This window comes from Exophiala xenobiotica (genome assembly GCF_000835505.1).
Source record: "Exophiala xenobiotica strain CBS 118157 unplaced genomic scaffold supercont1.5, whole genome shotgun sequence".
NCBI lineage: Eukaryota > Fungi > Ascomycota > Eurotiomycetes > Chaetothyriales > Herpotrichiellaceae > Exophiala > Exophiala xenobiotica.
The window spans coordinates 166568-193348 of NW_013562490.1; the positions used below are offsets into that span (position 1 = coordinate 166568).

At 53.2% G+C, this 26781-nt stretch overlaps 9 protein-coding genes across 10 annotated transcripts; 3 read left to right on the plus strand and 6 right to left on the minus strand.

Annotated features, from left to right (window-relative positions):
* Positions 1-160: 160 nt before the first annotated feature.
* On the minus strand, positions 161-1737 carry PV05_07756 (uncharacterized protein). The gene is made up of 6 exons (XM_013457217.1): positions 1514-1737; positions 1287-1397; positions 843-1237; positions 687-795; positions 484-639; positions 161-437 (listed from the first exon to the last, which is right to left on the minus strand). Exons 1-6 carry the CDS (start codon positions 1688-1690, stop codon positions 270-272), a joined length of 1116 nt encoding a protein of 371 aa, XP_013312671.1. The 5' UTR covers positions 1691-1737; the 3' UTR covers positions 161-269.
* A 116-nt stretch (positions 1738-1853) lies between these two features.
* On the minus strand, positions 1854-2093 carry PV05_07757 (uncharacterized protein; the record flags this gene model as incomplete). The annotated part of the gene is made up of 1 exon (XM_013457218.1): positions 1854-2093. One exon carries the CDS (start codon positions 2091-2093, stop codon positions 1854-1856), a length of 240 nt encoding a protein of 79 aa, XP_013312672.1.
* Positions 2094-3318: 1225 nt separating this feature from the next.
* On the minus strand, positions 3319-4429 carry PV05_07758 (uncharacterized protein; the record flags this gene model as incomplete). Its single annotated transcript, XM_013457219.1, has 1 exon — positions 3319-4429. The coding sequence occupies one exon, from the start codon at positions 4427-4429 to the stop codon at positions 3425-3427; it is 1005 nt and encodes a 334-aa protein (XP_013312673.1). The 3' UTR covers positions 3319-3424.
* A 624-nt stretch (positions 4430-5053) lies between these two features.
* On the minus strand, positions 5054-6328 carry PV05_07759 (uncharacterized protein; the record flags this gene model as incomplete). Its single annotated transcript, XM_013457220.1, has 2 exons — positions 5054-6196; positions 6248-6328. 2 exons carry the CDS (start codon positions 6326-6328, stop codon positions 5054-5056), a joined length of 1224 nt encoding a protein of 407 aa, XP_013312674.1.
* Positions 6329-6732: 404 nt separating this feature from the next.
* PV05_07760 (uncharacterized protein) lies at positions 6733-10331 on the plus strand (the record flags this gene model as incomplete). The annotated part of the gene is made up of 2 exons (XM_013457221.1): positions 6733-8000; positions 9095-10331. 2 exons carry the CDS (start codon positions 6733-6735, stop codon positions 10329-10331), a joined length of 2505 nt encoding a protein of 834 aa, XP_013312675.1.
* Positions 10332-10568: 237 nt separating this feature from the next.
* Positions 10569-13590, minus strand: PV05_07761 (uncharacterized protein). Its single transcript, XM_013457222.1, has 5 exons — positions 12947-13590; positions 12333-12896; positions 11211-12280; positions 11104-11148; positions 10569-11051 (listed from the first exon to the last, which is right to left on the minus strand). The coding sequence occupies exons 1-3, from the start codon at positions 13117-13119 to the stop codon at positions 11530-11532; spliced, it is 1488 nt and encodes a 495-aa protein (XP_013312676.1). The 5' UTR covers positions 13120-13590; the 3' UTR covers positions 10569-11051; positions 11104-11148; positions 11211-11529.
* A 2534-nt stretch (positions 13591-16124) lies between these two features.
* Positions 16125-20954, plus strand: PV05_07762 (uncharacterized protein). Its single transcript, XM_013457223.1, has one exon. The coding sequence runs from the start codon at positions 16481-16483 to the stop codon at positions 20834-20836; it is 4356 nt and encodes a 1451-aa protein (XP_013312677.1). The 5' UTR covers positions 16125-16480; the 3' UTR covers positions 20837-20954.
* A 260-nt stretch (positions 20955-21214) lies between these two features.
* On the plus strand, positions 21215-23625 carry PV05_07763. 2 transcript variants are annotated; one of them, XM_013457225.1, is made up of 3 exons: positions 21215-21662; positions 21712-21765; positions 21817-23625. In XM_013457225.1, exons 1-3 carry the CDS (start codon positions 21518-21520, stop codon positions 23337-23339), a joined length of 1722 nt encoding a protein of 573 aa, XP_013312679.1. In that variant the 5' UTR covers positions 21215-21517; the 3' UTR covers positions 23340-23625. The 2 variants fall into 2 exon arrangements, with proteins under 2 accessions (XP_013312679.1, XP_013312678.1); XM_013457224.1 differs by having other exon boundaries at positions 21215-21765.
* A 98-nt stretch (positions 23626-23723) lies between these two features.
* On the minus strand, positions 23724-26254 carry PV05_07764 (uncharacterized protein; the record flags this gene model as incomplete). Its single annotated transcript, XM_013457226.1, has 6 exons — positions 23724-24675; positions 24742-24851; positions 24941-25419; positions 25482-25606; positions 25742-25972; positions 26099-26254. 6 exons carry the CDS (start codon positions 26252-26254, stop codon positions 23932-23934), a joined length of 1845 nt encoding a protein of 614 aa, XP_013312680.1. The 3' UTR covers positions 23724-23931.
* Between the last annotated feature and the right edge of the window lie 527 nt (positions 26255-26781).

Consider the following 26781-nt stretch of genomic DNA (forward strand, 5'->3'; position numbering starts at 1 on the left):
AGAGTCTCCCACGAGTCTCGTCTCGTCTTGTCCCCGTACCTTGCATACAATAAAAAACTTTGCGGAGAAAAATGAATGACTGGCCAGCGAGCCAGAACGATCATGCGACAGCGAGCGAAAAAAAAAAATTCCAAGCTGCATACAGATGAAGAAAATTTCTACAGCATCAACATCCATCTTTTGTCCTATAGGCTATTATAGCTGAAGATCATTGCAGCGCCAATACACGACGCGAGATATTCATTATACAGCCAATGCAGAGGACGACATCATCCTTCCTGCTCCAGCCATGACCCGAATTTGTCGAGCCGTCCGCCTTCTTCCTCATCTTCGTCATCATCTCCGGCGTGCTTATCACTCGACTTCTTGAACCGCTCGTTGCCGGTCGAGATATATGCTTCCAGTTGTCTCTCATCGAACCAGCGTCCGTTCATGAGCTGCCCGACGTTAGAAGCCAATCGACCAGCGAGGATTATAACTTACCCTAACACAGGCTGCTGCTGCTTCAGCGTTGGAAAAGCGTACGCTCGCAACGCCGTCTTTTTCCTTGTCGAAAAGCACAACATTGGTGACTGGTCCGAGTTTAGCGCATTCTTCCCGTATATCTTCCTTGATCTCGAGCATCGCGGCTGGATCCTCCTGTGTGGTGTCAGATCATCCTCAACCGGCACCAGATGTCCGCTTACCTCCAGCTCTTCGAGTGTGAACATGTGCTTCAGGATAACGACCTTGTCCCACCGTGAACTGGTGTCCGGCAGCGCCTGAGGGTCATCATCGTCCCAATCGGTCAATTTCCTGCACCATGTCAGTATGCACCGGTATAGTCGACGCACTAGGCTCACCCCATCATCTTCTGCGTTCTTTTGATAATTTTCTTCTGGTCCCTCTTGTTTGTCTTGGGAGGCGCCTCTTGCTGACTTTTGTATGAAAAATCTGCCGCTTGCACTCTCATTTTGCCCATAGGCCCTTCCGTTCCGAGTCGGAAATCTGAATCGTCCATCATCTGGATGGCCAGATCGACAGATTCGGGTCTGAAGTACACCACCAGAGCATCGCCTTTGAATTGTCCCTTGTCATCTTCGTACATCCTTATTCGTGGTTTCCCCGAATCGATCTCTTCCGCAATGACGCCACACTTGGAAAATACCTGCTGGATTTCTTCTTGGTCGGCGTCGAGGGGTATCGAGGTGATATAGATGGCGGTGTTGACTCGAGGCTTCTTGGGCTTCTGACCAGCCTGGAACACAATTAGTTCGCTGCGCGCATTCGCAATTCTTTGGACTCACCTCAGCGTCGTTCGGCTGTTTTCGCTTCTTCTTTTGCGTCGTACTCGCGTTTTCGTCGACACCTGCAACCTTGTAGATTTCGCCTTGTTGTTCCAGTAGTGACTGATCCAGCTATACGAAGAAACGATATCCAGCACGTTAGAATGAGTCCTCAACTCCGAAGAGCATGTTGCGAAAGAGGGCGGTTTCTCTGTTTAGGGTCCTCGGAATCATGTTGCATTGCCTACCACTGGTATCCATCTTCTCAGGGCAGTGTCCCATTCGAACTCATTGCCCTCTTCGGTCTCGAGAATGAATTTATTGTCTAGTTTCGAAAATGACACTCTGGGATCGGCATCGAAGGAGGAGGGAGAGTGTGGGAATCCGGTCTGGACACCCTCCTCAAGGGGCTCTTCGTCAGCCATGTTGAGGTGTGTTTGTCACTGAATACCCTTAGTGTAGTGGATTTGGGAACGCCAGCTATGATGCAGCATGATTGATTGCGCCAAAAATGTAAAGTCTACAAATATGCCAAGGAAACTCTCAGCCTCGTCACTCAGCCTCGTCCAGTAGATGGCTCGATGGTGACTAATCTTGAAAAACCTTGCCAGCCTTGATATCCTCCAAGGCCTTCATTGTATAAGCCACAAGCTTCTCACCCACCCCTTGCTCTCCGTAATTCTTATACGACTGCTCGTTCCTGACCGGATTGCCTTTGATGTCAACGGCGTATGCTCCGCTGCCCAGAACACCATCGGATCCGGTGATCATGTCCACTTTTGGTCCTGGCACTGCAGGGGCGCTGCTTTTGAGGCTGCCTCCCGTCATCTGCTGAGCTGGAAACCTGTCAGGAGATGCAAGGAATAATATACGATCCCCGACTTCTGCGAGAGGGGTCGTGAGCAGTCTGATTATGGGGCTGAAGAGTGTGAAAATGGCCTTAAATCATATTGGAACCCCTGGGTTTTTGAAGGCCGGTGTCATCACAAGACCAGGGAAGACGTGCACCAAGCTAAGTAGTCCTGGTTTCGGAGCGGCAAGGTATTCCATGAAGAACGTGTGCAGATATGCAACATGAGATCGAGTCACTGCCAGACCGTGATGCTTTGGGTCACGCAAGGACAGGTCGTCCAAGTACAACTTCCCTTCCCCCCCGGCACCAAAGACCGAGATGACGTGTGCGGAACGCGGAGAAGCCTGGAGTAGTGGCATGAGATTGACGATGAGTTTCATGCGGGAATAGTAGAGCAGGGAATAGCGGAATTCAATTCCCTCCTTGGTATCTGCAATCGCAATGTGAGTAAGCCTTCGCCTTCATCATCGGAAAACAAGTTGCCATTCGTTACCTGATTTGGAGAGAAGTCAAAAGCACCTTGACTCATACATAGCAGATCAACCCTGGCAGGCTCCCCTGTTGCATTTCCATGCTCTTGCTTTGTGATTTCAGCGCAAGCCTTGTCCACACCTTGAAGCAGAGCCAGATCCGTGGCCTGGATGAAACAGAACTTGCCCGCAGGACAGATTCGCTTGCAACCTGTCACGACTCTATCGAATGACGCCTTCTTTCTGCCAACGACGTAAACCCGAAGTCCCTTGCCTCGGTTGCCATGAGCGGATGCTAGAGAGCGGAGGGTGGCCTCTCCAAGCCCAGAGGTAGCCCCGGCGAAGACTGCAACAGTATGTTGATTTGGTAAATGACGGTGTTATGAGTGCGGACGATGTTGAGTTGGACCATGATGAAGAACGCTGAAGAGTTCTATGACTGACAGAGGCATACTGACTTACTGCCATGGATTACCTACCTTACCTTATATCCTTTCTTTGAATCGGGACACGGATTAACGGTACATGGCGAACACGGATGAACTGTATATTGCGAACTCGGATGAACTATAGGTCGCGAACATCGAGAGGTGTCGCAGGAAGTCCGAGAACTAAGGACTAAATGGTCACCAAGATACGAGTGAAGGTTAGCCTCAATTTTTAAAGTCCGATCCTCCGTGCTCATCTTCTCCTCAGGCTGAATCGCAGTCAAAACAACATTGCTCTGACTCTTCTATCCACATTCCACGACTACAGCAGGCTTCTCTTGAATATGGCAAGGTTCGTCGCGAATGAGATCAATACCGATTGATGCAAACATAGCCCTGGCATGGAACTTACGCTACATCTTTGAGTTTGAACAATCGAAGTGCATTCTCCCGCCCAATCGCCTCCTTCTGGCCATCTTCCAATTTCAATCCATCAAACCAGGTACAAGCATCCTTATAACATTCGAAAGGATAGTCGGTCGAGAACATGATTCGATCTGCGCCGCCGAGTTCTTCGATGCAGTACTTCAGGGTCGACGTCGAAAAGTGCCCCGAGGTTGTGATCCAGATGTTGTCACGAAAGTACTCCCGGATGGTCCTCTTACACGTCTCCTTCAATCCCAACGGCTTCTTGACATCCTCAAACCAATGGTTGATCCGCCACAGATCAAAAGGAATATGCTCTCCCAGATGTCCGATCACCACTTGGAGTTTGGGGTTTCTGTCAAAGACCCCATTGACAACCATGCCCAGCAGATGCAGGCTCACACCCTGTGCAAAGCTGAGAGGAGGACCGACCAACCATTTGCGATCAGCCCACAAAGTATCATACACCACACCCGTGGGCTGTTTGGGATGAAGGTAGAAGGGGACGTCGAGTTCGACACAAGTCTGCCAGAACACATCCCACTCAGGCTGATCATAAAATATCAGGGACTTCCCGTCCGAGGCTATCTGGACGTCATTGACCAATGCGCCCTTGAAGCCGTACTGTTCAACGCAGCGTCTCAATTCCGCCGCTGCCTCGGATGGGTCGTGCATGGACAGCGTCGCAAACGAACCAAATCTGTCGGACTTGTCTTTGATCTGCTCATAGATATAGTCGTTGACCTGTCTTGCCAGCGAGATGGCTTCCTTTGGGTCAGCCATGTCCTGAATTCCCGGCGCCGTGTAGCTCAGGATGTGGTAGCCGACTCCATATTCGTTGGCATAGTCCAATCTGATCTTGCCCACGTCACTGATCTCGCGAACGTGCTTGTCGGCATCGACAGCGAACAGACTGGCCCACCATTTCGCCTTCTCCGCGAATTCGGGTAGATTGAAATGGTCTTCTAACGTGATCTTGCCGCGCATTTTGTAAGCTGCTCAGAGATTTCTGGCCTGAGGTGAGAAGAAGACGCTTGGTAACTTTCCGGTGCAATCCCTGTCGGACGTATGCTTTCAACACAGAGGCAGCCCGGCTCTTTATGCAAATCGATCTTGACAAGCTAACTGCCGCAATAGCCGTCGAGCGGGACGAAGAGGAGCTGTTTAGAATAGATACAGCCCCAAAATCCCAGGACACATACCTGAAGCAATGGGATCTTCGTCCTGCAGTCCTCTGCGAGAGACATGGGTCCTGTAAGGTGGGGTTCGGATATTGGTGCGGAGGGGACGAAGTGGTGGCGGCCCGAACATCGTTGTCGGGTATTGACCATGAACTACGCTGTTTGCGACGGTAGCAGCGCTTTGTCACGGGCAGCTTCTGCGCAGGGATTCATTATGGGCGGCGGCATGACTGATGACCATGGCTTTTCAGTCGAGGGGAGAGCTAATGAACAGAAGCAGCTTGAGGACGAGAATGCGGATACTACGTAGACGTCCAGCATGAAATCGGATGGCGGAAGCAATTACAAGCAAGGGCACCATGAATATACCTGGTATACAAGGGATATGCGGCTACCAGAGCACAACGATGCTGATTGAGACGGCCAACGCTCAATTTGCTACCACTGCTCTCTTTGTAAGAATAGCTGACTTCTCGTCCAGCCTGGCCCAGTCATGCGCGTCAAAACATGCTTGTCGGCTCATGAGCACAGCGCGGCTAGTCCTCGCCCTCATCGCCTGCTCAAATTGATCAATGGCATCCTGTTGTGGCTGCTCTTCGGTGCTGATCTTCTTCAAAGCTTGACACAGATGGTAGGCATCGAGCATGCCGTGATTGGCAGCCTCCCCACGATACATGGTCATGGCATGAGCTGCATCACCAGCTAGAGTGACTCTGCCTTGCCGATTGTCCCAGTCCGGGCATGGCCAATCTGCAAGTTTGATCTCAAGAACCGGCGCATCGTCTGGAATGGATTCCACAGCAGTTTTCAGGACCGGAGCGAACACTGATGCCCTTCTTTTCATGTCTCGAAGTCGCTCTTCGTTCTCAACTTTCACTTCATCTTCGTTGCTTTTCACGGGCCAAGACAAGTTGATCTGAACGCGGTATCTCTCCTTGTCGGTGCCTGCTGTGCCATTGATCTCGGGCACTTCCAGCATCGACACCCACATGTAGCACGAAGTATCCGGGTGACATCCCTGGAAGAGAAGAGGATCCAGGGCTCGCAAGGGCGCCACTTGATCCCTGGTCATATCGACGCCCGACCCGACAAACCGAATGGGTAACTGGTTGTTCCGGTAGTTTGCCGGGCATAAGAACTTGCGCACCGTCGAATTGCTACCTTCAGCTCCCACCAGTAAAGCTCCTGAGACAGAAGTGCCATCCTCGAAGTACGCCTTCACACCGTGATCGTTCTCACCGACCTCGACTTTGCATAATCTCTTTGACCACCGAACGTGATCTTTGACGCCTTCGAGAAGCACAGCCCGCAACTTCTCTCGATTAACCCTCCGCCTTTCCGAGGGAGGAATGCGAAATTTGGTCTCACAGTTTGACAGGTTGAGGAACAGGAAGTTTCCATTGTCGTCTCGTCCAACTGCAGGGTCGACTTGCACGCCTTCGACTTCTTGCATGACCCCAGGCGCAAGCATCTCCTTGAGATATGGTAGCGCCCAGTGTATCGTGATGGCCCAACCTTGCCCTCGAGCAGAAACGCTCTCGTCACGCTCGAATATCTGAAAGGGAATGCCCTCCTGAGATCAGATCAGAGTCAATCGCCGACCGTAGAACAATGCCCAAATCACCTTCGTGAGACCATGTGCTAAGGTCAAGCCGACGACACCTGCGCCGATGATAATCACGTCTTGCTGGGGCATTTCGATCATGGTGGGCTCTATGCCTTTTCAGAAATGCCAACACTCGATGCTCGCTCTCGGCAAGCGGGTGTTGCTGTGATTCAATTTGCAGTCTTTTTTATCTCGGGCGTTGGTCCTCTGGCGGACAGGCGAAGCTACATTTACGGCGAGATGCCTTTGTTGTAAGCATGGCAAATGATCTTCCTGTTTGCGGCAAAGAGACGACAAGGTCCGCCGCAATGTAGGTGTCTGTGCTCCTAACCGACCAGAAGCGTAACCCTACCCTAACCCTAACCCTTGCTACGTATGTGTTCTTGTTCCCGGGAAACTGCACCATTCTAGCACGAGTCATATGTTCTGTTCATGTACAGCTTTCTGACGATTTGCAGTTCCTTCAATTCCTGGACAAAGTCCTGATCAATTACGCAAACGTCATGGGTTTGCCAAAAGACCTTGGTCTCCAGGGGAATGACTTCTCATGGATGGCTACGGCGTTCTTCATCGGCTACGCAGTTGCCGAATTTCCACAAGGATATCTGCTACAGAAATTTCCACTAGCCAAAGTACTTGGCTTCAACGTCCTGTGCTGGGGGATCACCATTTGCTGTTCCGCGGCGGCACAAAATTTCGCCGGCATGGTTGCGCTTCGTACCCTCCTTGGCTGTTTCGAGGCTGTCATCAGTCCAGCTTTGATCCTCTCCACCTCACAGTGGTATACGAAGCGCGAGTCTGGACCAAGATACGGCATCTGGTACTGTGGGCTTGGAGCCGGACAGATCGTTGGCGGGCTTGTCTCCTTCGCTGCGCAGCATGGCGCCAAAAGTGCGTCGTTTGGAGGGTGGAGAATCATGATGGTCTCGATCGGAGCCTTCAATATTGGCGTTGCTTGCGTCGTGCTGGCTATCCTGCCCGACAGCGTTCACCAAGCTCGTTTTCTGACTGCAGAGGAAAAGGCCGCAATCCACCGGAAGCTGATCATCGACCAAGGCGGCAACGGCAAAAAGATCTTCAAACTCGCCTCCTTGGGAGAAATGTTCCTGGATTCGCAGATTTGGCTGCTGCTACTCTTGACAGTCCTGATTGTCATCCCCAGTGGGGTTATCACAACGTTCTCGGCCACTCTCATTCGTGGCTTTGGATACGATTCCAAACAGTCTGCACTCCTGAATATGCCATCAGGCATAGTGAGCATAGCATCAACCTTGCTCTGCACTTTCGCCATACTCCGGGGTTTTCCGCGCTGGCTCAGTATCGTTCTCCTGCTGATCCCCGTGATCATCGGCGCCGGGCTGATGTCGTTCATTGCGAAGGACAACCAGAGTGGCAAGCTGGCTGGGATATATCTCATCAACTTCATCGTGGCTCCCCTTGCCATTATCTACATTTGGGTAGGAGCTAATACTGCTGGCTACACGAAGCGAGTCGCATCCAATGCACTCATAGCGATCGGCTTCAGCATTGCCAATATTATTGGTCCTCAGACCTTCCAAGCGCAAGATGCACCGGACTATCTGCCGGCGAAAATCACCATCTTCGCCGTTGCTGGTGGAGCGATGGTGATTTCGATACTCCTCAGGCTCTTGTATGGCTTCAGGAACAGACACAATATGAAGAACCGTGAGGCTCAACTGGCCGAAATCGCGGCCTCCGGTGTGGAAGCGGTAAACGATGATCAGACGGACAGGAAGAACCCGGCTTTTGTGTATGCTTATTAGATGATGCTTCGAGGAGGTCGGCCTCCAGGCAGAGAATGGCAAGTCGTCTGAATAGTAGAAGACCACCCGGACCGATTGGAGTGGACACCGCTACCAACACGGTACTTATCATACTTATCGAAGGTTGCTTTGCTGCTTCTTGAGACATGAACAACGGAAAGAGTACTAATCTATTACACAACGCCACTTTTCATTTACGTGTTGATGACCGTGTTGTCTTCGCGCAAAGTGGCTCTTTTTATTTCGAGGAGACTTCGCGGGTAGTATCAGAACCAAGTGGCCTTTTCACGTTTTCGTCACGTCTGGCTCGGAGTCTCGTCACTCCCAGTTGGCGAGGCATCTCGAATAACTCGAGGCTCGGATCGCGTACCAAATCAATATAATGAGGTCAACCTGCCTGACATGGCCATAGCACGAGTGGTCTTGTGCGACGATATACTCCAACTGCGAAGATCGGGCTCGAACAAGGCCTGGCTTGTATTAGCTCAAGATAATCACCATTTTGCGACGGCCGCATCTCCAGAGACCTAGAGACCTCGGATGACCCACTTGCATTGGCTCGGCAGCCTTGTCCCCTCGACCTCCGTCGCCATCCTTTCCCCCAAGTACAATGCCGAGTAGGCTCACTTCCTCGTCAATGCGACGGCTGCCAGGAGCGCATGCGAGCCATATCAACGGAACGGATGGCCCCATAGGGGGTACTACGACCGAAGCCGCAAAGGAGCCCAACCTCGTAGCAAGTCGAGTCGTGCGGCTACTGTCTCAAAAGCTGCCAAACGACAGATGTCCTAGCGCAGTACGAATGCTAGTACCTCTGGTGTCGCGAAGCCGACGGCATTTTTGTCAGAACATAAGTAGCACTAGGGCTGAGTGATCTCAAGTCAAGGTGATCTCTCTCGAATCCTCGTGTCTGTCTTTGGCTGATGGCCACTTTGTCCTTCTAGCTCTGCATTTTCGCGAGCGCTATTAGTACTTCGCGTCAGCAGCGCCAGACGCCGACACCAGTCCATCCTTCCTTTCTACTGTGATTCAAGAGAAAGCCCGATCCTCGAACATTTCGCTGTCGAGGCCGTTCGACAAGTTTGAGTGGTGAACCTCTCAAAATGCCACACGCAGAGCGTACACCGATCGAGCCTCCCTCGCTGATCGTCGTTACCGGGGCGAATGGCTTCATCGCCTCCCACACCATCCACCTCCTCCTCAAGGCCGGATACCGCGTCCTGGGCACCGTACGCACTGCACAAAAAGCCGAGCTCGTCCAGAAAACGCATGCCCAACTTACACCGGACGCGGTGGCAGCGCACCTCCTTCGCACGGCAGTGGTCCGCGACATCACCGACCCTGAGGCCTACACGGCGCTTTTTCAGACTGCAACGCCACCGCCCGCGGCAATCATGCACATGGCCAGTCCCTTCGGATACGACGTGACGGATTTCGAGCGCGACCTCATGCAGCCCGCGGTCAGGGGCACGTCGGCCGTGCTGAGCGCCGCCTTGGCGACAAGTTCCGTCCGCCGGGTCATCCACACCAACAGCTTCGCATGCATTTACGACGCCAGTCTCGGTCTCAGACCGGGGTACACGTACACCGCCCGCGATTGGTGTCCCTTGACGTACGAGGACGGCGTGGACGGGGCGAAGAATGCGCCCATGGCGTACCGCGCGAGCAGGGCTGTTGCCGAGAAGACGGCGTGGTCGTTCATGTCCACGTCCATGTCTATGCCCATGCAGGCATCAGAACAACGGAAGGCAAAGGCCCCCTCGTTTGACATGGTCAGTTTGTGTCCGGCGATGGTGTTCGGCCCGTTCCTGGACACGCCATCTTCCCTGCCGCGCTCGCCGGACGAACTGAACACGTCGAATAAACTGGTCTGGGACGTTGTGAGTGCTGCGGGCAACGACAGAAACGGGGACGGAGACGGGGACGGGGCCGTGCTGCCGCCTACAAAGGGTCCCGTGTGGATCGACGTGCGCGACGTGGCGCTGGCGCATGTCAAGTGTCTGGTGCTGCCCTCGGACGAGATGCGTGGACGCAGACGCAGGCTGATGCTGGCCAAGGGCGTGTATTGTAACCAGGAGATCGCCGACGTCAGCAGGGAGGTCGTGACGAAGCAGAAATTAAAGCAGGAGGGTAGAATCAGAATCAGAATCCCCGTGGGCAAGCCCGGGACCAGGGAGGCACACACGCATTTTGCCGTCGATGCGAGTGAGGAGGAGGCCTTGCTGGGCGACGGCGGGAAGTGGAGGGGGTTGAAGGAGTGTATGGCCGACTTGGTGCCGCAGTTGTATCGCATTGAGAAGCCAGTGGAGGCCCAATGAAGAAATGTGAGTGTTCCGAATGGCTACCTACGAAGTACAGATACACAGTCTGGATTCCGCCCAGGAGGCTGGTGAAAGGCATAGCATCTCCACCCCCTTGCTCTTGACGGTCGTCCTGAGGGCATCGTCAGAGTAAGATATACAAGAAGCACTGGTTTATTCAGAATACACGCTGTCCGGTTGCTCTGTCTATGCCCATGCTTGTGAAGCTGGATCGCATCAGTCCTATCGTGCCCTTTTCAAGTGATACTTTTCTACCGTCCTCCCTCACCATCTCGCCTTGTTAAATAGATATCTTTCTACCGTCCTCCTTCACCATTATGTTTTCAATTGTCTTCTAAGCGTCTCAGTGTACACTGGTTACGACTCCAAAGGCATTGCGACTCAATCTGGAACAGTGGTTATATAGCATGAATTACGGATTAGAACGACACATGATGAACAGTGTTCACATTCTTGGTCTTCCACTTGGCCTGTAATTTTGCCCATGACCGAGTGCCTCGTCCCGTCATATTCGTATAAAGTTACTGTTCAGTAGCCACTAAGTTAATGGTTGCTGAAACGGTACAGGATTCAGTGTCGTGATTCTGCAAAGCACCAGACAACAGGATTGCAAGCAGCGAGTTGCCTGAACTCTTCCTTATGCCACACTCTTCATCAGTTTCTCAATTTTGGCTTCCTTCCTTGCGAGCTTCGACTTTTCGAGAATGCTCTCTCGATCTAGCAGAAATGTCAGTGTCCGACAAATCGAGATCGACAACGTCGTACATACTCTGTTGATAGTGCTGTCGGCTTCTTGCTATTTGCTTTTCCGGCTCTAGAAATCATGTCAGTACCTGGCTGTTCCCGGCAGGTCGAACAAGACCGCGTTGTCCATACTTCGTGCGTAAGCAGCCATTGCCTTCTTATTCATCATCTCTCGATCTGGAGACAGTGGTCAAGACTGAGAGAATGATCTCGACAGTATGGTAACGTCAAGTCTCTACTTTTTACCATGAAAGATCGGACGACTCCCTTGAACGAGTCAATATTGCAAAGTTCGTGATTATGTATCAGGGTATCAGCAGATTTTAGAGTACTTGTACTCCGTAGTGTAGCATATCTAGTACAAAAGCCCAATGGACCCGTATCGCATGAAATTGATGATCAACCGTTCCAGGACGCCTACTAACCTCGCTGGCAATACTTGACAATCCTTTTACGGGCCGGCCGAAGCAGCAGTTGCGGCATTTGGATTCGCAGGCTTTTCCTCATGGATATCGTCATCCAAGCTTGGAGTGTCCCTGTGAGTGGGGACAGCCTCGTGTTCGACACCGTGAACCACATCTCGGGCAACCTCGACGTAGTCATAAGCGAACTCGCCGACTTCGGTCTCGTCCATACCCATGATCTCCTCTTGGTCGGATGCACGGAGGTGGAGACCGGGGATCAAATTGATCAGGAAGAGGATGAGGCAGCTGAGGACGAATGAGTAGGCCATACCGGTGACTCCGTCGCAAAGCTGGTAGGCAAGCTGGATGTAGTGATGATTGATCCAGCCACCGTCGATCTCGGAAAATCCATCAAGGTGGGCAATGTAATCGGCAGCGAAGAGACCGGTCAACAGATCTCCAACCAGACCCCCAACACCGTGAATGGCGAAGATATCAAGGGCATCGTCGATGTGAAGCAGGAACTTGAGCTTGGTGGCATAATTGCAAGCGATGCCTCCGACAACGCCGAAGATCACAGCAGCCCAGGCGGGAACGAAACCACTGCCGGGAGTAATGGCGACAAGTCCAGCAATGACACCGCTGCAGAATCCGACCGTCGACCATTTGCGTTCGAGACGGTAGTCGAGGATGCACCAAGTGAGACCTCCGACGCTAGCGGCAAGGTTGGTGACGACCGCGGCCATGATGGCACGGAGGTTAGCGGCCAGGGCGGAACCAGCATTGAACCCGAACCAACTGGAAAAATTGTTAGCAAGAGCCCGGAACGCGGGAGATCCGGAGAACGTACCCAACCCAGAGGAAAACAGTGCCAATAACAATCTGAGTGACGTTGTGAGGACGGTAGTTGAGCTCGTGAGTCCCATGACCGCGACGCTTTCCGAGCATCAAGGAATAGGCCAGGGCAGCGGCACCGGAGGAAATGTGCACTGGAGTACCACCAGCAAAATCGAGACCACCCATCTTGAACACCCAGCCGGAAGCATTCCAGGTCCAGCAGGCGATCGGGTCATAGACAACCGTGGACCAGACAAAAGAGAAGACCATGGCGGGCAGAAGTCGACCACGTTCAGCAGCCGCACCAATTGCGAGAGCGACAGTAATGCTAGCGAACATTCCCTGGTATATAAAGAACAGGAGGTCGGGAATCTTGGAGGAGCCAACGGAGGGCGCTCCTAGGAGATTGCGGAGCCCAAAGTTTTCCATGTCGCCAATGAATTTGCCGGCAGTGTGAGAGAAGGCGAGCGAGTAACCCCAGAAGAACCATTGGAAGGAAATCAAAGCGGTGGCTGCCATGGAAAGCCAGATGAGAGAGAGGGCAGACTTGCGTCGGGCAAGGCCAGAGTAGAAGAAACTGGGACGGTCAGTCGGCGTATGTGAAAAATAGGAGGTGCCATGTCATACCCAACACCAGGAATCATGAGCAACACCAAAGCTGTTGCAGTGATCATCCAGGCAATGTCACCCGCATTGTAGTAGACATTGAGGTCTTCGGTGAGGGAGTCGCCGCCGGTCATGGAAGTTCCATTGTAGACCTCGAGCGGCACATAGGGCAGCGCATCGAGACCGTCGGACATTTTGGCGGTACTTCAATTGTGGTCCCTTGACAGCCTGATGCGGTATTTGAGTTGGTCGGCGGACGCAGCCAGGGGTGAACGCGATCAACAATTGGGTATACAGGTCGCGACACGACGCAGGAAGAGAATGGTCTTGCGCAAGGGTATGTAGGGAGGAGGAAGGACTGGAACCGGAAGTGAAGGAAGGGAAGGGAAGGGAAGAGGTATCACGAAATGATCGGGCAGAAGCAATGAATATAGGGACGATGAGTCCGTGTTTGACGAGTCCACACTCCGACCGGTGGAGACTATTTGGGTGTGAAGCGTGTGCCGCCGTCGCGACCAGGAACACTAGAACCCTGCGTACCCGAGACGGATGGCGTAGGTGACCCTGGTCCGTGGACTGATAGCGTGGGATCTGGCGAGATGCAGATGTGTGCGCTGAACACGACTGAAGTATGGTGAGGTGGAGTCCGGGAGGAAGCAGTCGGGGTGGTAAGGGTGGTAAGAGTCGGGAAACACAAGATAGTTAGGGATAAGGCTAATTGTAGCCAGAGGGTTACACAATTCCATTGGTACTTGATACACAGGATGCCAACGGGTGGCCTTTGCACGCTCATAGGTGTTGCTGGCGTACTCCGTATGCGTGTTCTGTTTTGGTCAGATACCGCTTGACATGTCAGCAATAAGATGTTGATGTTTCGCACATCTTGTGTCTTTTTTTCTTCTTTTCTTCTCTACTCGGGAGATTGCTATGTTTTCTTCTGCCCCCCGTACCAGGTAGGCAGGTAGTCTTTGCTTTCAAACTGAGAGTGTCACAGTCTCCCAGGGGGCTTGGACTTGATGGCAGCCCTCGAGGAATCACTGAGTGAAGTGAGTGAATTGCTTTGGTGGCGGTCGAAAGAAGTGTTCTGGGCATGATAAGCATTCTATCTCCCATTGGTTCCCGAAGCCACTGCCAAGTGGGCGCTCGTCTCAAGTGGATCCTTTCGGGAGATCACGCGAGATCCACTGATAAGCAGGCACCAAGCACCGAGGCACCCACCAAAGAACCTAGGAGTGCCTAGAGGTGCCTAAAGGTGCCTAGAGCTGCTTACCTACCTAGGCAGTCCTGGCAGTCCTGGCCAGCACTTCACTCCTAGGTTCTTTGGTGCTTACCGAGTACTCGCTTCTCTCTCTCATACCGAGCGAGCCTCGTGGCAACTGCAGACAGAAGAGGCAGGGTTCTCTCCGTCCTAGTACCTGATGGCGTACCTAGGTACTTTTTGGCGAGACGACATTTAATTGCGAGTATAAATAGGTAAAGTACTGCATTTGACAACGGCAGCAATCGAGATCTGGGTGCATGGCGCCTCCTCTCGTATCATGCATGGCCTCGGCGTGCAGAGTGCAAAGGGCGACGGAGAGCCAGAGACGACTACTGTATCTAATTCCGTCCTATATCAGCCTCGACGGCTTGGCCTCCCCTCTTGCAACAAACTATTCGTCCACGATACTGATGCCCAGCATTCCCCCAGACTGTACACCCAGGCTGGAAATATGCGACTATTCGTTCTGGCCTCTTCCCGAGCATCACGATACACCTTCTCCTCCTTCAGGAGATGCATCCAAGCACACTACCGTCTGCGACGAGATGCCGAACATCCGGCCAAACAATTGTTCACCATCTTCATTGGATTGATCAGACCTGCCTTATCAGAGTGCCAGGGCGCATGATTGTTTCGGTTCATGAAGTGCTTGTCGAAAGTATTTCCAATATCGACCCACTCCATGTCCGCCCGGGGCCGATGACAGATGACAGACAGATGGGTCATGCCTTTTCTTCCGATTTCAAGGTAGCATCTGACGCGTGCATTCTAAGCGTTTTTATTGGCTAGTTCGGTCGATAACAGTCAATTCGACAAGTCATCGCCACGTCCATTTGTAAATCGCTATGACAGCACCTCTAAATCCATCTTGAGCCACGTTGAGGAACCAAGCACATGCGCACCGACATGTTGGGTTGGACCCGGTCCTTGTAAATGTCGGGTCAGCCAATTCAGCCGGGAAATGCCTTGCCCAGTACTTTCGGAAAGGACTACAAGTCTTATACCTAGGTAGGCAAATCGCGTAATTCGGCGCCAGGGTGCCATTCGACGACAAACATCTGCGAGGACAATTTGTGTGCAGGAAGGCCGTCTGTTGAAGGTGACGTCCAGGAGACACTGGAAAGATATGACAGGCAGGGGCCGTGTTCACTGCGATGTTCAACTGCTGCTTGGACGATTGAAGCGGCAGGTGGTGATCAATCACGTGGTCACGCACGTAAAGGCCCTAGACAGGTGCTAGATACCTTAAGGGCTTCTCGCCAACCAGTCACTCTTTCTGTCGGTGACTCTGAGCCTCAGCACTTTTCAGCCATTGAGCTTCTATGACTGAAATTCCATTTCATATACGCCGTCTTCTTGTTGCAACCAAGCCCTAATCACTCGATACTGCCTGATGAGATCGCTAACACATAATAACACGACTGTACTGACAACAGCACCATCACTCTTGCTCTTGATCACTGCAGAGGAGACGGCATGCCTGCACCTACGACGCAACGACTGCAGCCTTCCTGTCATCAACCAGACAATATCCGTACTATCATTATGTATGGTACTGACTTGACGGCGCCATATCTCGTTGAAAGGTTTCCGATCGTTCCGTCATCAAATCGGCGAGGCTCTGCGGAATGTCGGCTTGTGGGGTGACTGCACCATTGCAGGCCAATATCAACGAGTCCCGGATCGAATTTCCTCACAATCACCAAAATTGACACCCGTAGAATATTCTCATGCACTAAACCTCACATCGACCATCCCGAGCTGCGGTCATGATGGGTGTTGGAGCGGGTCGACGAGAGAGGCGGCCTCAGACTACGTATCTTGGATAGATCCTACAGTGGACATGATGGAATGCCTGGTTATTGGCTCCGTGCGAGTTTCGAGTTATTGCACGAGGTGCACAACTGGATTCTATACGTCTCCCGACCTTTGTTGGATCAAAGCCCCCGTGAGCCCCTAACACCCCGCCTGTTGCCGCCTAGGGGAAGGTCCGAAGCTCCATTCCAAGTTTTTGGGCGCGTGAAAGTGGGAGCCAAGTTGGCAGGATCGTCCACCCATCGGATCGAAAAGCCTGCAATCACTTCGCGACGCCTCATCAAAGGCGAACGAATCGTCGCTAGTGACATCCGACGCCGGCTTCTTGAGACTGTTGAACGTCTTACGGAGTAAAGGTTGATGGGACTGTGGCTAAGAAAATCATAAAGAAAAATAGCCCTTCTTTCCCATACCCGCCTTAGTCCATCTATTATATCGTGATGCTGTAGAGCAACTGGGAGCAACCAGGCTGTCGCGACATGCATCTGCCCGTTGCAGGCAATGGCCTCGCCACCAGTCAGCCTCTTTATCAGCCACAGCCACAGGCCGTCTCCGTCTCCTCAGCGGCAGCCGCACCACCAACACCAGCTGGAGAGTCTCCAATTCTGCTGCGTTCTGCAGTGCCAGCATCACCTCTCCAAGCACAAACTCAAATCGTCGCCCCTTCGCCTGTCCGCAATTTCGCCTCACGAGTCGGTCCTCGTCCTCCCAAAAGTGAAGACCAACGAGTCGAAGAAGGTCGACTGCCTCTCGTCATGGAGCACGAAGAGATGCCTGCTCTCCATCGGACCAACGGTGGCTCCTCCTCTGGCTCTGATGAGGATCTTACCACCTCCGCAACATACGGATATGCTACCTCCTCCTACGATCCTGCCGAATCCGCGATAAACTTCACCCCTACATCCTCGGTCTCCGCTTACACTCCTTCGAGCGGCTTTTCATCAGGTCTGTCGTCTTGGAATTCATATGGACCCCGACCAAGAGGAGGAAGTGGTGCCAATTCATCGACAATGGACAGAACATTCTCGGGAGAAGCACAACCTGCGCCAACAGAACTGCGTGGTGCAAGGCCGACAGGTCCTTTGCGGACACCTTCGAACACCTACGCTCCCCCGAGACGACCTCCTCAATTGTCCCAATTAAATTCGAAGCGGATGCACTCGTCCAGTACAATGCGAGGTTCTAGACGAGACCCCAATGCTCAGTATAAAGCCCAAGAGAAGGCGTATGTGCAGCGGATGAGGCAGCAGCCGCAGCAAGATTGGATGGACAACGACCCTCGCACGCCCAGCATCGGCTACAGCACAGATGATGAGACGGACGACGAGTCACCCTTGACCGAGCATCCTTTTGACGACCCGTATGATCCCGAGACCTTGATGTTCCTGGGTAATGAAGATAATCTGCAACCTTCAGGAGAGGAGTTACAAAATCCCCAAAACAGGGAGCGGCTGGAGTGGCATTCGATGCTGGCTTCCGTCCTCAAGGGCGACGTGGTCAAGCAAGAAAAGCAGAGACTCATTGGCACGACCGAACAGAAAACCCGTACGGAGATTGGCACAGAAATCTGGATAGGGGCAAGATCAAAGTACTATGGGCGCCCGCTACAAATGCAGAAGAAACTCATCGAAGAGAGCCGTAACAATCTCGGGCCTGTCATTGAGAGTATTATTGCCTTTGAGATCAAGGGTGAAACCGTGGTCGGCAAGTCACCCATGGAACAAGTAGAAGAGGCCGTGTCCCACATTGAAAAGTGTGAATGGCTATACTCCTCGAGAAGGGAGCTGGAAGCTGCCCAAACCCGGGCGGCCTCGGATGCCTTTCAAGACAGCTGCGATGCTATTGTCTCATGGCACAACATAACCCAGTCCATCAACACCGAGCTCGCAGTTCTTCAGGCTTGGGTCGGTAACCCGGAACTCGACTTCAGCAAGCAGAAACGCCGTTCCAGCCACGACGGAGACTTGTCAGACGAATCCTCCTTCATCGATCGAATCTTGAAAGAAGATGGTCTCAAGTCCCTGCAGGGCGACAAGAGCATGTTCAAGGGAATCAGCCAAGTCATAAACAAGGCAAAGAGCACGTTGATCCAGAACGCCGAAGCCTTTGCAGCCCGCCACCTGCCTCCCTACATCGAAGAACTCTTGACCTTGATCAATTTCCCATCTCGATTGATCCAAGAAATTATCCGCATGCGCTTGTCCTATGCTAGGAAGATGAAGGAATCTGCCCAGCAGTCAGTCATGATCATTGACCAGATGATCTCACAGTTTCAGATTCTGATGCGGCTTGCTTGCCTGATTAAGCAGCAGTATCTCGCAATATCGCATCCGGAGCCTGGATGGGATCTGCCTCCTTGTATCGACGAAGCTTTCGACTCGGTTATTGTTGAAGCTCTGAAATTCTACTTCAAGATGCTGAACTGGAAGTTGGGTGCAAACAAGAACACATTCCGAGAAGCAGAAATCCTCGAACAGGAATGGGGCTTCTCAAATGAGATCGGCCGCCAATTGGAGGGCGGAGATATTGAAGTGGCAGAACAATTCAGCTCTCTGACGGCAAAGTCCCTCCTGCGGTTGACTGCATCATTTGAGCGCGAACTGCGATCGAAACCGGACGAGAGTGCCCAAGAGATGGAGAAGCGATACAAGACGATACTGGACTCGGTGCGCGTTCGCCAACGAAAACTATTCCGGTTCTCACGAATTCTGCGACAACGCTTTGAGAACGCCACCGAGTTCAACCTGGCCATGGACGCAGAACAGCTGCAAAATTTCAGCGAGTCACTGACCATGTCTGATCATATTCTACTGGACGTCGGCCCGAACAGCCCCAAGGGAGTCCATTTTGTGGCCTCGCCCTCGCTTTGGGGCAGACACAAGGAGATCCAGTCAATACTGGGGACGTCCTTCCATGCAGACGATGCACCAGAGGATCCCTCCAATCCCTACATCTTGGTGATCAACCCAGAAGATCCGATGACTTGGGAAGGTCAGAGAATGGACGTCGACGTCCTAGAACTGCCCACCGATGTTAGACTGGGCCGTCTTCGGCTGGTCGCCGATGGCTCTTCGCTCCGGCTGCAAGGTGCTCGGATGGAATTTGCCAACGCTGTTGGTCGAGAGCTTGATGTGGTTATCGAGCAGAGAGCCAACCTATCAAGGGTCAACCAGGAATTGGGCAAAATCAAGAAGACCACCTTCAAGCTGTCAAATACCATCATGGAGAGTGTCGAGGTCATCCGGTCCCAGAATGGCGGTATTGCTAGTCCTGAGCTGGTCCAGTCATGCTTTGCCTTTGCCACCGAATTTGGCAAAAGATCACTGACATACATGGACGCCAACCGGAGGATGATGAACAATTTAAAACTTACCAGATTGGCTTTGGACTGGATCAGTTTCATTTGTGACGATTGCGATGCCGCCGATCGGCGGACCTTCAAATGGGCTGTGGTGGCATTGGAGTTTGCCATGGCCATGACTCGGGGACGAAACATTTTGGACATCAGCGAAGAGGACTACAAACGAATCCGGAGCAAAGTCGCTGGATGTATGTCCGTTCTAATCTCCCATTTCGATATCATGGGCGCGAGATCCACCCTGGCTGCGCAACAGGAAAAGTCCAGGATGGAAGCCTTGACGGGCATGAACAAGCGGCTCGACTTCAACAAGTTGAGGAATGACAACGACTGCCGTCAGGAGATGAGCGAGCAGAGACTCACACTACTCAATGCAATCGACCAGGCTCGCGAAGAACGTGGCACAAAGACGTCGCTTGGACGGGTGCTGGAAGGCTCCAACGAGGCTGACCGATCGCTGACATTCCTGTCCTCGTCCGCGACCAACATCACCATGAGATGGCAGCAAGGACAATTTGTTGGAGGCGGCACCTTTGGCTCCGTCTACGCCGCTCTCAACCTCGATACAGGCACTTTGATGGCCGTGAAGGAGATTCGTCTGCAAGATCCGCAGCTCATCCCGACCATTGTCAAACAGATTGGTGATGAGATGGGTGTCCTCGCCGTACTGGATCATCCCAACATTGTTTCCTATTATGGCATTGAGGTCCATCGGGACAAGGTTTACATTTTCATGGAGTACTGCTCAGGAGGCTCGGTTGCTGGTCTGCTCGAGCACGGCCGGATCGAGGACGAGACTGTCATCATGGTCTATGCTCTGCAGATGCTGGAGGGTTTGGCCTATCTCCATTCGGCTCATATTGTGCACCGGGATATCAAGCCTGAGAATGTGCTTCTCGACCACAACGGTGTCATCAAATATGTCGATTTCGGTGCGGCCAAGATCATTGCTCGACAAGGACAAACGCTTATGGCTCCCGAACCGCCTAAACGTATTACCCCCGAAGGTCCTCATATCGCCAATAATGGGCCCGCCGCGAGGCAGCCACAGAAGACCATGACGGGGACGCCCATGTACATGTCACCCGAAGTGATTCGAGGGGACGGGCCAGCAGCATCTCGGTTCTCCGGAGCTGCTGACATCTGGTCTCTTGGCTGCGTGATCCTTGAGATGGCTACAGGACGCCGGCCTTGGTCAACGCTTGACAACGAGTGGGCCATCATGTACAACATCGCTCAAGGCAACCCACCTCAGCTGCCTGCAGAAGACCAACTCAGCTCCACGGGGATCGACTTCTTGAAGAAGTGCTTTGAACGAGACCCGGCCAAGAGGAGTACGGCGGCCGAATTGCTACAACATCCTTGGATCGTGGAAATTCGAAAAATGGTGGTGGATGATTCTGATGTCCAGACACCAAGAAGTGACTCTAGCGGAGGCATGTCTCTGCCCAGTCGGCAGAATTCTTCAGTGATGTGAAGGCATTGGATAGGATAGCCTGTCGGGTCCTCCGTACGGGGTTGTCATCCATTAAGCCTGCTTCATGTCTATAGGTAATTATATCTCACCATGCGCTGTGCGCATATTTCTCCCCGTAGTTCAAACATCTTTCGCTCCTAGTATTAGTTAGCCCAGCTGCCGTAAGCCCCGGGGGAATCCGTCTGGGAGGATGCGCGGCGTGCGACCATTGGTTAAAGCCCACCGGTCACTCAGTGGTTGTACCTGCGGATACCTGCTCAGGCTGCCCAGGTGGTATCCTGCATCCCGCACCCTGCATCCACTGCTGCCGTCTCGCTGACTTGCTGGGTTTCTGCCTCGGAAAAGAGCCAAGTCTGACGTTGGCCTTCCGGGCCTGTCAGGATTCGGTCTGTCTCTCTTTTCAAACAACCTGATCTTGGAAACCAGCGAGTTGGTTGCAGAGCAGAGGTGCCTATTGTCTTTATTGTATACTGTAATATCCCAGTTTCCAGCAGTCTTATTGCTCGAGTACAAACGACGCATTCTTTCATCCTTTCTCCATTCGTTTGACGCAGATCTGGTTTCTGGACATATAACACACGATACCATACGGAGGATACGGATTGAATTCTTGTCCTGCATCTCTCCCGCAGTCCTGCGCAATCACCCTCTAACCCATGATGCTCTGTTCCTCCACTCGCCATGGACGGTGACAGACGGAGCGAAACGAATCCGTTTTCGGACAATGCTGCAATCCAAGACGAACGAGAAGCCATTGTCGAATCGACCTTGAGCGTCGGTCGCAATGCCACCCTTACCCTAGGCACCGACGCGGTGATTGTTCTAGGTTAGGAACCCCAGGCACGACTAAGGGTCTTTCTGATCTTTCTTTGCAGATGACGGACTCCGCAGAGACTCGGGCTTTGACTGCTTCGGGTTGTTGCGTCAAAGTGCGTTGCTCCCCACCTGCAAAGACGTCCAGCACTGACCTTGACGAACAGAAACCACGAATACCCGCTCAATACCCTACTTCAACGTTCTGTGGACAGAGATCGTCAAAGACGAGCTGACCATCCGATATGCGAAACCGGCCTCCAAGTCCGCGAATTCTTCCGTCAATGTTGCATACATCAATTACACGATTGAAAATTACACGTCGGCACAAGAGAAAGCTTGCAGATGGGTAGAACGCCTACTAGAGCGCGCCTACGGAAGGGCGCAGCGCAATAAAAGAATAAAATTGTTGATCAATCCTTTTGGTGGAGCAGGCAAGGCCCCTAAGATATACGCAAAATCCATCGAACCTATATTCGCCGCAGCGCGGTGCGAGGTCGACGTCGAACGGACCACGCATTCGGGCCACGCACTAGAAATATGCGAGAACCTGGACGTCAACGCTTTTGATGTCGTTGCGAGCGCGTCAGGCGACGGGCTCCCTCACGAGTGCATCAACGGACTGGCGCGAAAACCCAACGCAGCGGAAGCCCTGAGAAAAGTCGCCGTGGTGCAGTTACCCTGTGGCACGGGGAATGCCATGTCGTGGAACCTCACGGGTACGGGAGAGCCCAGCACAGCGGCATTGTGCATTGTCAAAGGACTCCGTACGCCAATGGACCTGGTCAGTGTGACGCAGGGCAACACGAGAACCCTGTCGTTCCTCTCGCAGTCGCTAGGCATAGTGGCTGAAAGTGACCTGGGCACCGAGAACATCCGGTGGATGGGCGACGCACGATTTACATTCGGCTTCCTGGTTCGGTTGCTCGGGAAGACAGTCTATCCTATCGAGATTGCTGTGAAGACGGAGATCGAGGACAAGCAGGACATCAGACGGCATTATGCCGAGCATATGGCCAGACGGACAAGTTACGGCAGCGCGCTGTCACATGCCGATCTGGACGGACCACTGGATACCTCGACCGGTCTGGGCTTGCCTCCTCTACATTATGGCACAGTCAACGACCCTCTTCACGAGGACGCTGGATGGACCCCAATGAAGTCGTATTCGAACATGGGCAATTTCTATTCCGGCAATATGGCCATGATGGCGGCCGATGCGCCCTTCTTCCCGGCCTCATTACCCTGCGACGGCCTACTGGACCTCATCACGATTGACGGCGATATCAGCCGCATGAAAGCCGTTGACCTGCTGCTGTCAGTACCCAAGGGGACGTTCTTCGACAAGGAGTGCGTGCGATACCGAAAAGTCTCGGCCATCCGCGTGGTGCCAAAGTTTGGCAGTATGGCGAAGCAGTCCGAGAACGAGGCGCGACAGAACAGCTTGGGCAAGATGCTCGATCGGATCGGGGCGGCTGGGAATGGACGTAACGCCTCTCGCGACGGCGGGTATTTCAGCGTCGATGGAGAAAAGATGCCCTTCCAACCGTTCCAGGTCGAGGTGCACAAGGGCCTCGGGACGGTGTTGAGTAGGAATGTGGGCATGTACGAGTCCATTGGGCCGCGAGGGTGGGAAGACGTTGATGTCACTACCACTACGGCGAAGACGGTGACGGGTGAGGTGGTATGAACGGTCCAATGCAGGATGGATCCTATCGTTGAGGATCACAACACGAGAGAAGAAGACTGGTCTCGTGCCATTATACCCTGGAAAAGGAACATCAGAGCATCAGAGCATTACGGAAGGTGAACTGTGGAGTATTTGGAGGCGTGTCAATATCTGAAGTTTTGGTCCCGCTCATTTCGAGACGGATACACTGGACGCTGGTGAAAGCATGATACCCATGGTATTGTTTTTGGTGGATTCTTCTGCAGCTTGCATCTGATACCAAATACACAATTTGCACATACTAAAAGTATTACCGAGATGTTAAGACTGCGCACGAACTCGAATCGTAGTAATCCTAGGACGCGTACGGAGTAAAGTCTCACTGAGACGGACGGTTTTCTCGAGCCGTCACAGAAAAGGGCAGTACAGGGCAGTACGGTAGTCCAGGCGCATCCTCATAGCTCGGCCAGTTGCCACAGATCAGGCACATATAGTTGAACCTATTGACATAGACAAACACACACTTGCGTATACAAACATGATGTAACATACGACATCTTTGTACGACGGGCCGGCCAGCTCGGTTCACCGTGCACCGCTCACGGTTGATCGCTCACCTGCTCTCGGCGTGGTGAGAAATCCCTTCCTCGTCCTTTGCGTTTGCCATGTCAGGACCCCCATGCGCCATCTTGCCCTTATTGCCAGTATTGTCGAAAATGCCCTCCCTCTCCATGTGGACGGCCGTGTGGTTGGTCAGATAGATTGACGAGTCGCGCATGACGCACGCGAGGACGATGGCGATGACACCAAAGGGGATCGTGGCGAAAAACACCATGCGAAACGCCTTGCCGTACACATTCCTAAAAGCACTGAGCGCCGCGGCTTCGATCGACGCGCTGACTCCGGGGATCGCGTCGAACGCATGAGGGATCCCGACGGCGGTCTGGATGGTCGCGGGGATCAGGAGGTCGAGATTCGTTGCGTTGAAACCCTGGGCCAGAGCGGCGCTGGCGATGGCCGGGCCGAGATCCTTGGAGATGACGCCCTGCAGGATGGCGTTGAAGATGGCATTGCCCACGCTGCCGCCCATGCTGCGGAACGTGCCGATCAGGCCCGTGGCCAGGCCCAGGTACTTTAGGGGGATGTTCAGACCGGCCGTCACGTAGCAGGCGAGCACGACCAGGGCGAAGGGGCCGACCGAGAAGGCCTGCAGTGCGGCCCAGGCGATCTTGTGCTGTCCGACGACGGCGGCCAGACAGCCTGTGAAGATGGTTTGGATGACGAGCGCGACAATCATTTGCGCCTTGAGATGCTTGATCTTGCCCATGAACGCGGTCGCGACGGCGCCGAATACGAACTGCGAATTGTCGCCGTCAGCACAACAAAACAAAGAACCACAAATTTGAAGGAGAGGTCGGCGTACCTGCATCACACCGTTGGGCAGGGCGATATATCCAATCTCCCAAGGGTTGCTGGTAAATGTGTACAACGAGCCCTGGGGAAGCAGGGCCGACATGGAGTAAAAGATCATACCTACAACAAATCAGATCACGTCAGTAGGTGGACGATATACACTGAGCGCAGTGGAGTGGAATGGAATGGATTTCGAGCAACTTCCTTACCGGCCACAAAGACAATTCCCAACAACACCGTGAATTCTCGGACCTGTTTGAACACCGGTAGCGGGAACAAAGGGCGCGTTGCCAGAGTGAAGTCATAGGCGAAGCAGGCCATCAAAGTACAAAACCCGACAATGATCGGAGCAATGACCGACGCACTCTTCCAGGGGTGTCCAGGCTGGCCTGCCCAAGTCAAGCCGACGAGGAAAGTCGTCAGACCCGTAGTATACAGAAACAGACCCAAAAAGTCGAGCTGCACGAATTCTTGCCACCGCGTCGTCTCATAGTCGTACTGAGGCCTCGAGGGTGGGAAATAGGTGAGTAGCGTGCCGACCAGGCTGATGACCCCGAAGATGAGGCCCATGTAGTAACACCATCTCCAGCCCTGCTGAGTGTACACGGCTAGCAGGGTGGCAATCAGGACATTCGCGATGCCAAAGGGGAAATTGATGGCAGCCTCGGTCAGTGCAAGGCCTGTTCCACTATAGAGAGATGTCAGATCGAACTGGCCTTGCCACGCGACATCAGAGCACACTAAACTCACCGCCATTTGTTAGGGAGCATCTCCGAGATGCCCGCATAGCTGACGAAGATGATGCCGCATCCAAAGCCCAGGAGCGTCGACCCCACGATGATCTGTTCTACCGAGTGCGCCGTTGCCGCCACAGCCTGGCATGCTAGTTAGCCGTCTGACACAGGTACAGGTACGGGTACGGGTACGGCGAAACTGGAAGCGCGACGGACGTTCGACTTCGACGCCCACCGCCTGCGGGCAGAGAGAGAGAGAGAGAGAGAGAGACATACCGATCCCGCAATGTTGAAGAGCTGGCCGGAGACGATGGTCCAGCGCCGGCCGAACACATCACTCAGGTTTCCGGCCATGGAGAACGACACGGAAGACGCAATAGACCAGCCGCCCACCAACCAAGTGATTTTGTTGTCGGTGTCTCCGAGCTCCGTGCCCACGCGCACGAGGATCCCGGTGACGAGAGCGAAACCGCACGATATCGGACAGATATAGGAGAGAGCCAAAGACTGTAGTGGTCGCCCGAGTCAGCCTGTAGGACGTATACGATACTATACGAAACCAAACGAAGCAAGAAGGACAGGGGGAAAAAGCAAAAAATCTCTCTGTTCTCTCCTCCCTCTTCTCGCACTTACTATGACGGCTAGGATGGTCGAGAGCGACGGTGTCTCGGCATGTTCGGGGTTGTATTCCAGAGCAGCTCGATGAGGATCGACCAAGTCGACGGGGATGGCTTCCTCGACATGCGACGGGGCGACGTTGGTCCCAGGCCGCATCTTCTCTTCCGCCATTGCTGTTTTGCTGTTTCTTCTTCAAAAGGTGATGTGGGATGAGAGGACTGGATTGTGCTGTGTTTTGGACTCTCCCGTTACGTTCAGGGACTCGACGAAGGGATCAGGTCAAGGGTCAAGGACTCAAATGGGGATACACTGGGGAAGGACCGGGGCTGGGGGAATCGAGGGACTTGATATGTCGGTGCTTCACTGGTCATTGCGATCCCCTTCCCAGAAACCCATTTCAGCGCGCCCTCATTCGTGAGAAATCCAGAACGCGTACACAGTACACGAGGTCGGGACCTGGCAAACCCACATTGGTCGCTCGTGGGCGCAAGCGAGCTCTCCAGAGACCCCACGCTCTCGGATTTGGATTTTGATCACATTATTGCCTGGGGGCCCAGTGCGTGTGGACTTTGAGAAATCCCAGTCCGGGGAAGGGAAAGACACCGTACCATGGTGAGGTGAAGGGATGTCTGGTGTCCAGGGGACGACTTGGGAATGGCACCGCCCATCCCTGAAACAACCCACATGCACCACATCGA

Coding starts and splice junctions, on each gene's coding strand:
- PV05_07756 (XM_013457217.1), bottom strand. CDS start 1,690: ATGGCTGACGAAGAGCCCCTTGAGGAGGGTGTCCAGACCGGATTCCCA. Junction 1,238..1,286: donor AACAGCCGAACGACGCTGAG/GTGAGTCCAAAG, acceptor ATTGTGTTCCAG/GCTGGTCAGAAGCCCAAGAA. Junction 796..842: donor AGAACGCAGAAGATGATGGG/GTGAGCCTAGTG, acceptor GACATGGTGCAG/GAAATTGACCGATTGGGACG.
- PV05_07761 (XM_013457222.1), bottom strand. CDS start 13,119: ATGTCCGACGGTCTCGATGCGCTGCCCTATGTGCCGCTCGAGGTCTAC. Junction 12,897..12,946: donor CTCATGATTCCTGGTGTTGG/GTATGACATGGC, acceptor TGACCGTCCCAG/TTTCTTCTACTCTGGCCTTG. Junction 12,281..12,332: donor ACTGTTTTCCTCTGGGTTGG/GTACGTTCTCCG, acceptor CAATTTTTCCAG/TTGGTTCGGGTTCAATGCTG.
- PV05_07762 (XM_013457223.1), top strand. CDS start 16,481: ATGCATCTGCCCGTTGCAGGCAATGGCCTCGCCACCAGTCAGCCTCTT.
- PV05_07763 (XM_013457225.1), top strand. CDS start 21,518: ATGGACGGTGACAGACGGAGCGAAACGAATCCGTTTTCGGACAATGCT. Junction 21,663..21,711: donor CGACGCGGTGATTGTTCTAG/GTTAGGAACCCC, acceptor CTTTCTTTGCAG/ATGACGGACTCCGCAGAGAC. Junction 21,766..21,816: donor CTTCGGGTTGTTGCGTCAAA/GTGCGTTGCTCC, acceptor CTTGACGAACAG/AAACCACGAATACCCGCTCA.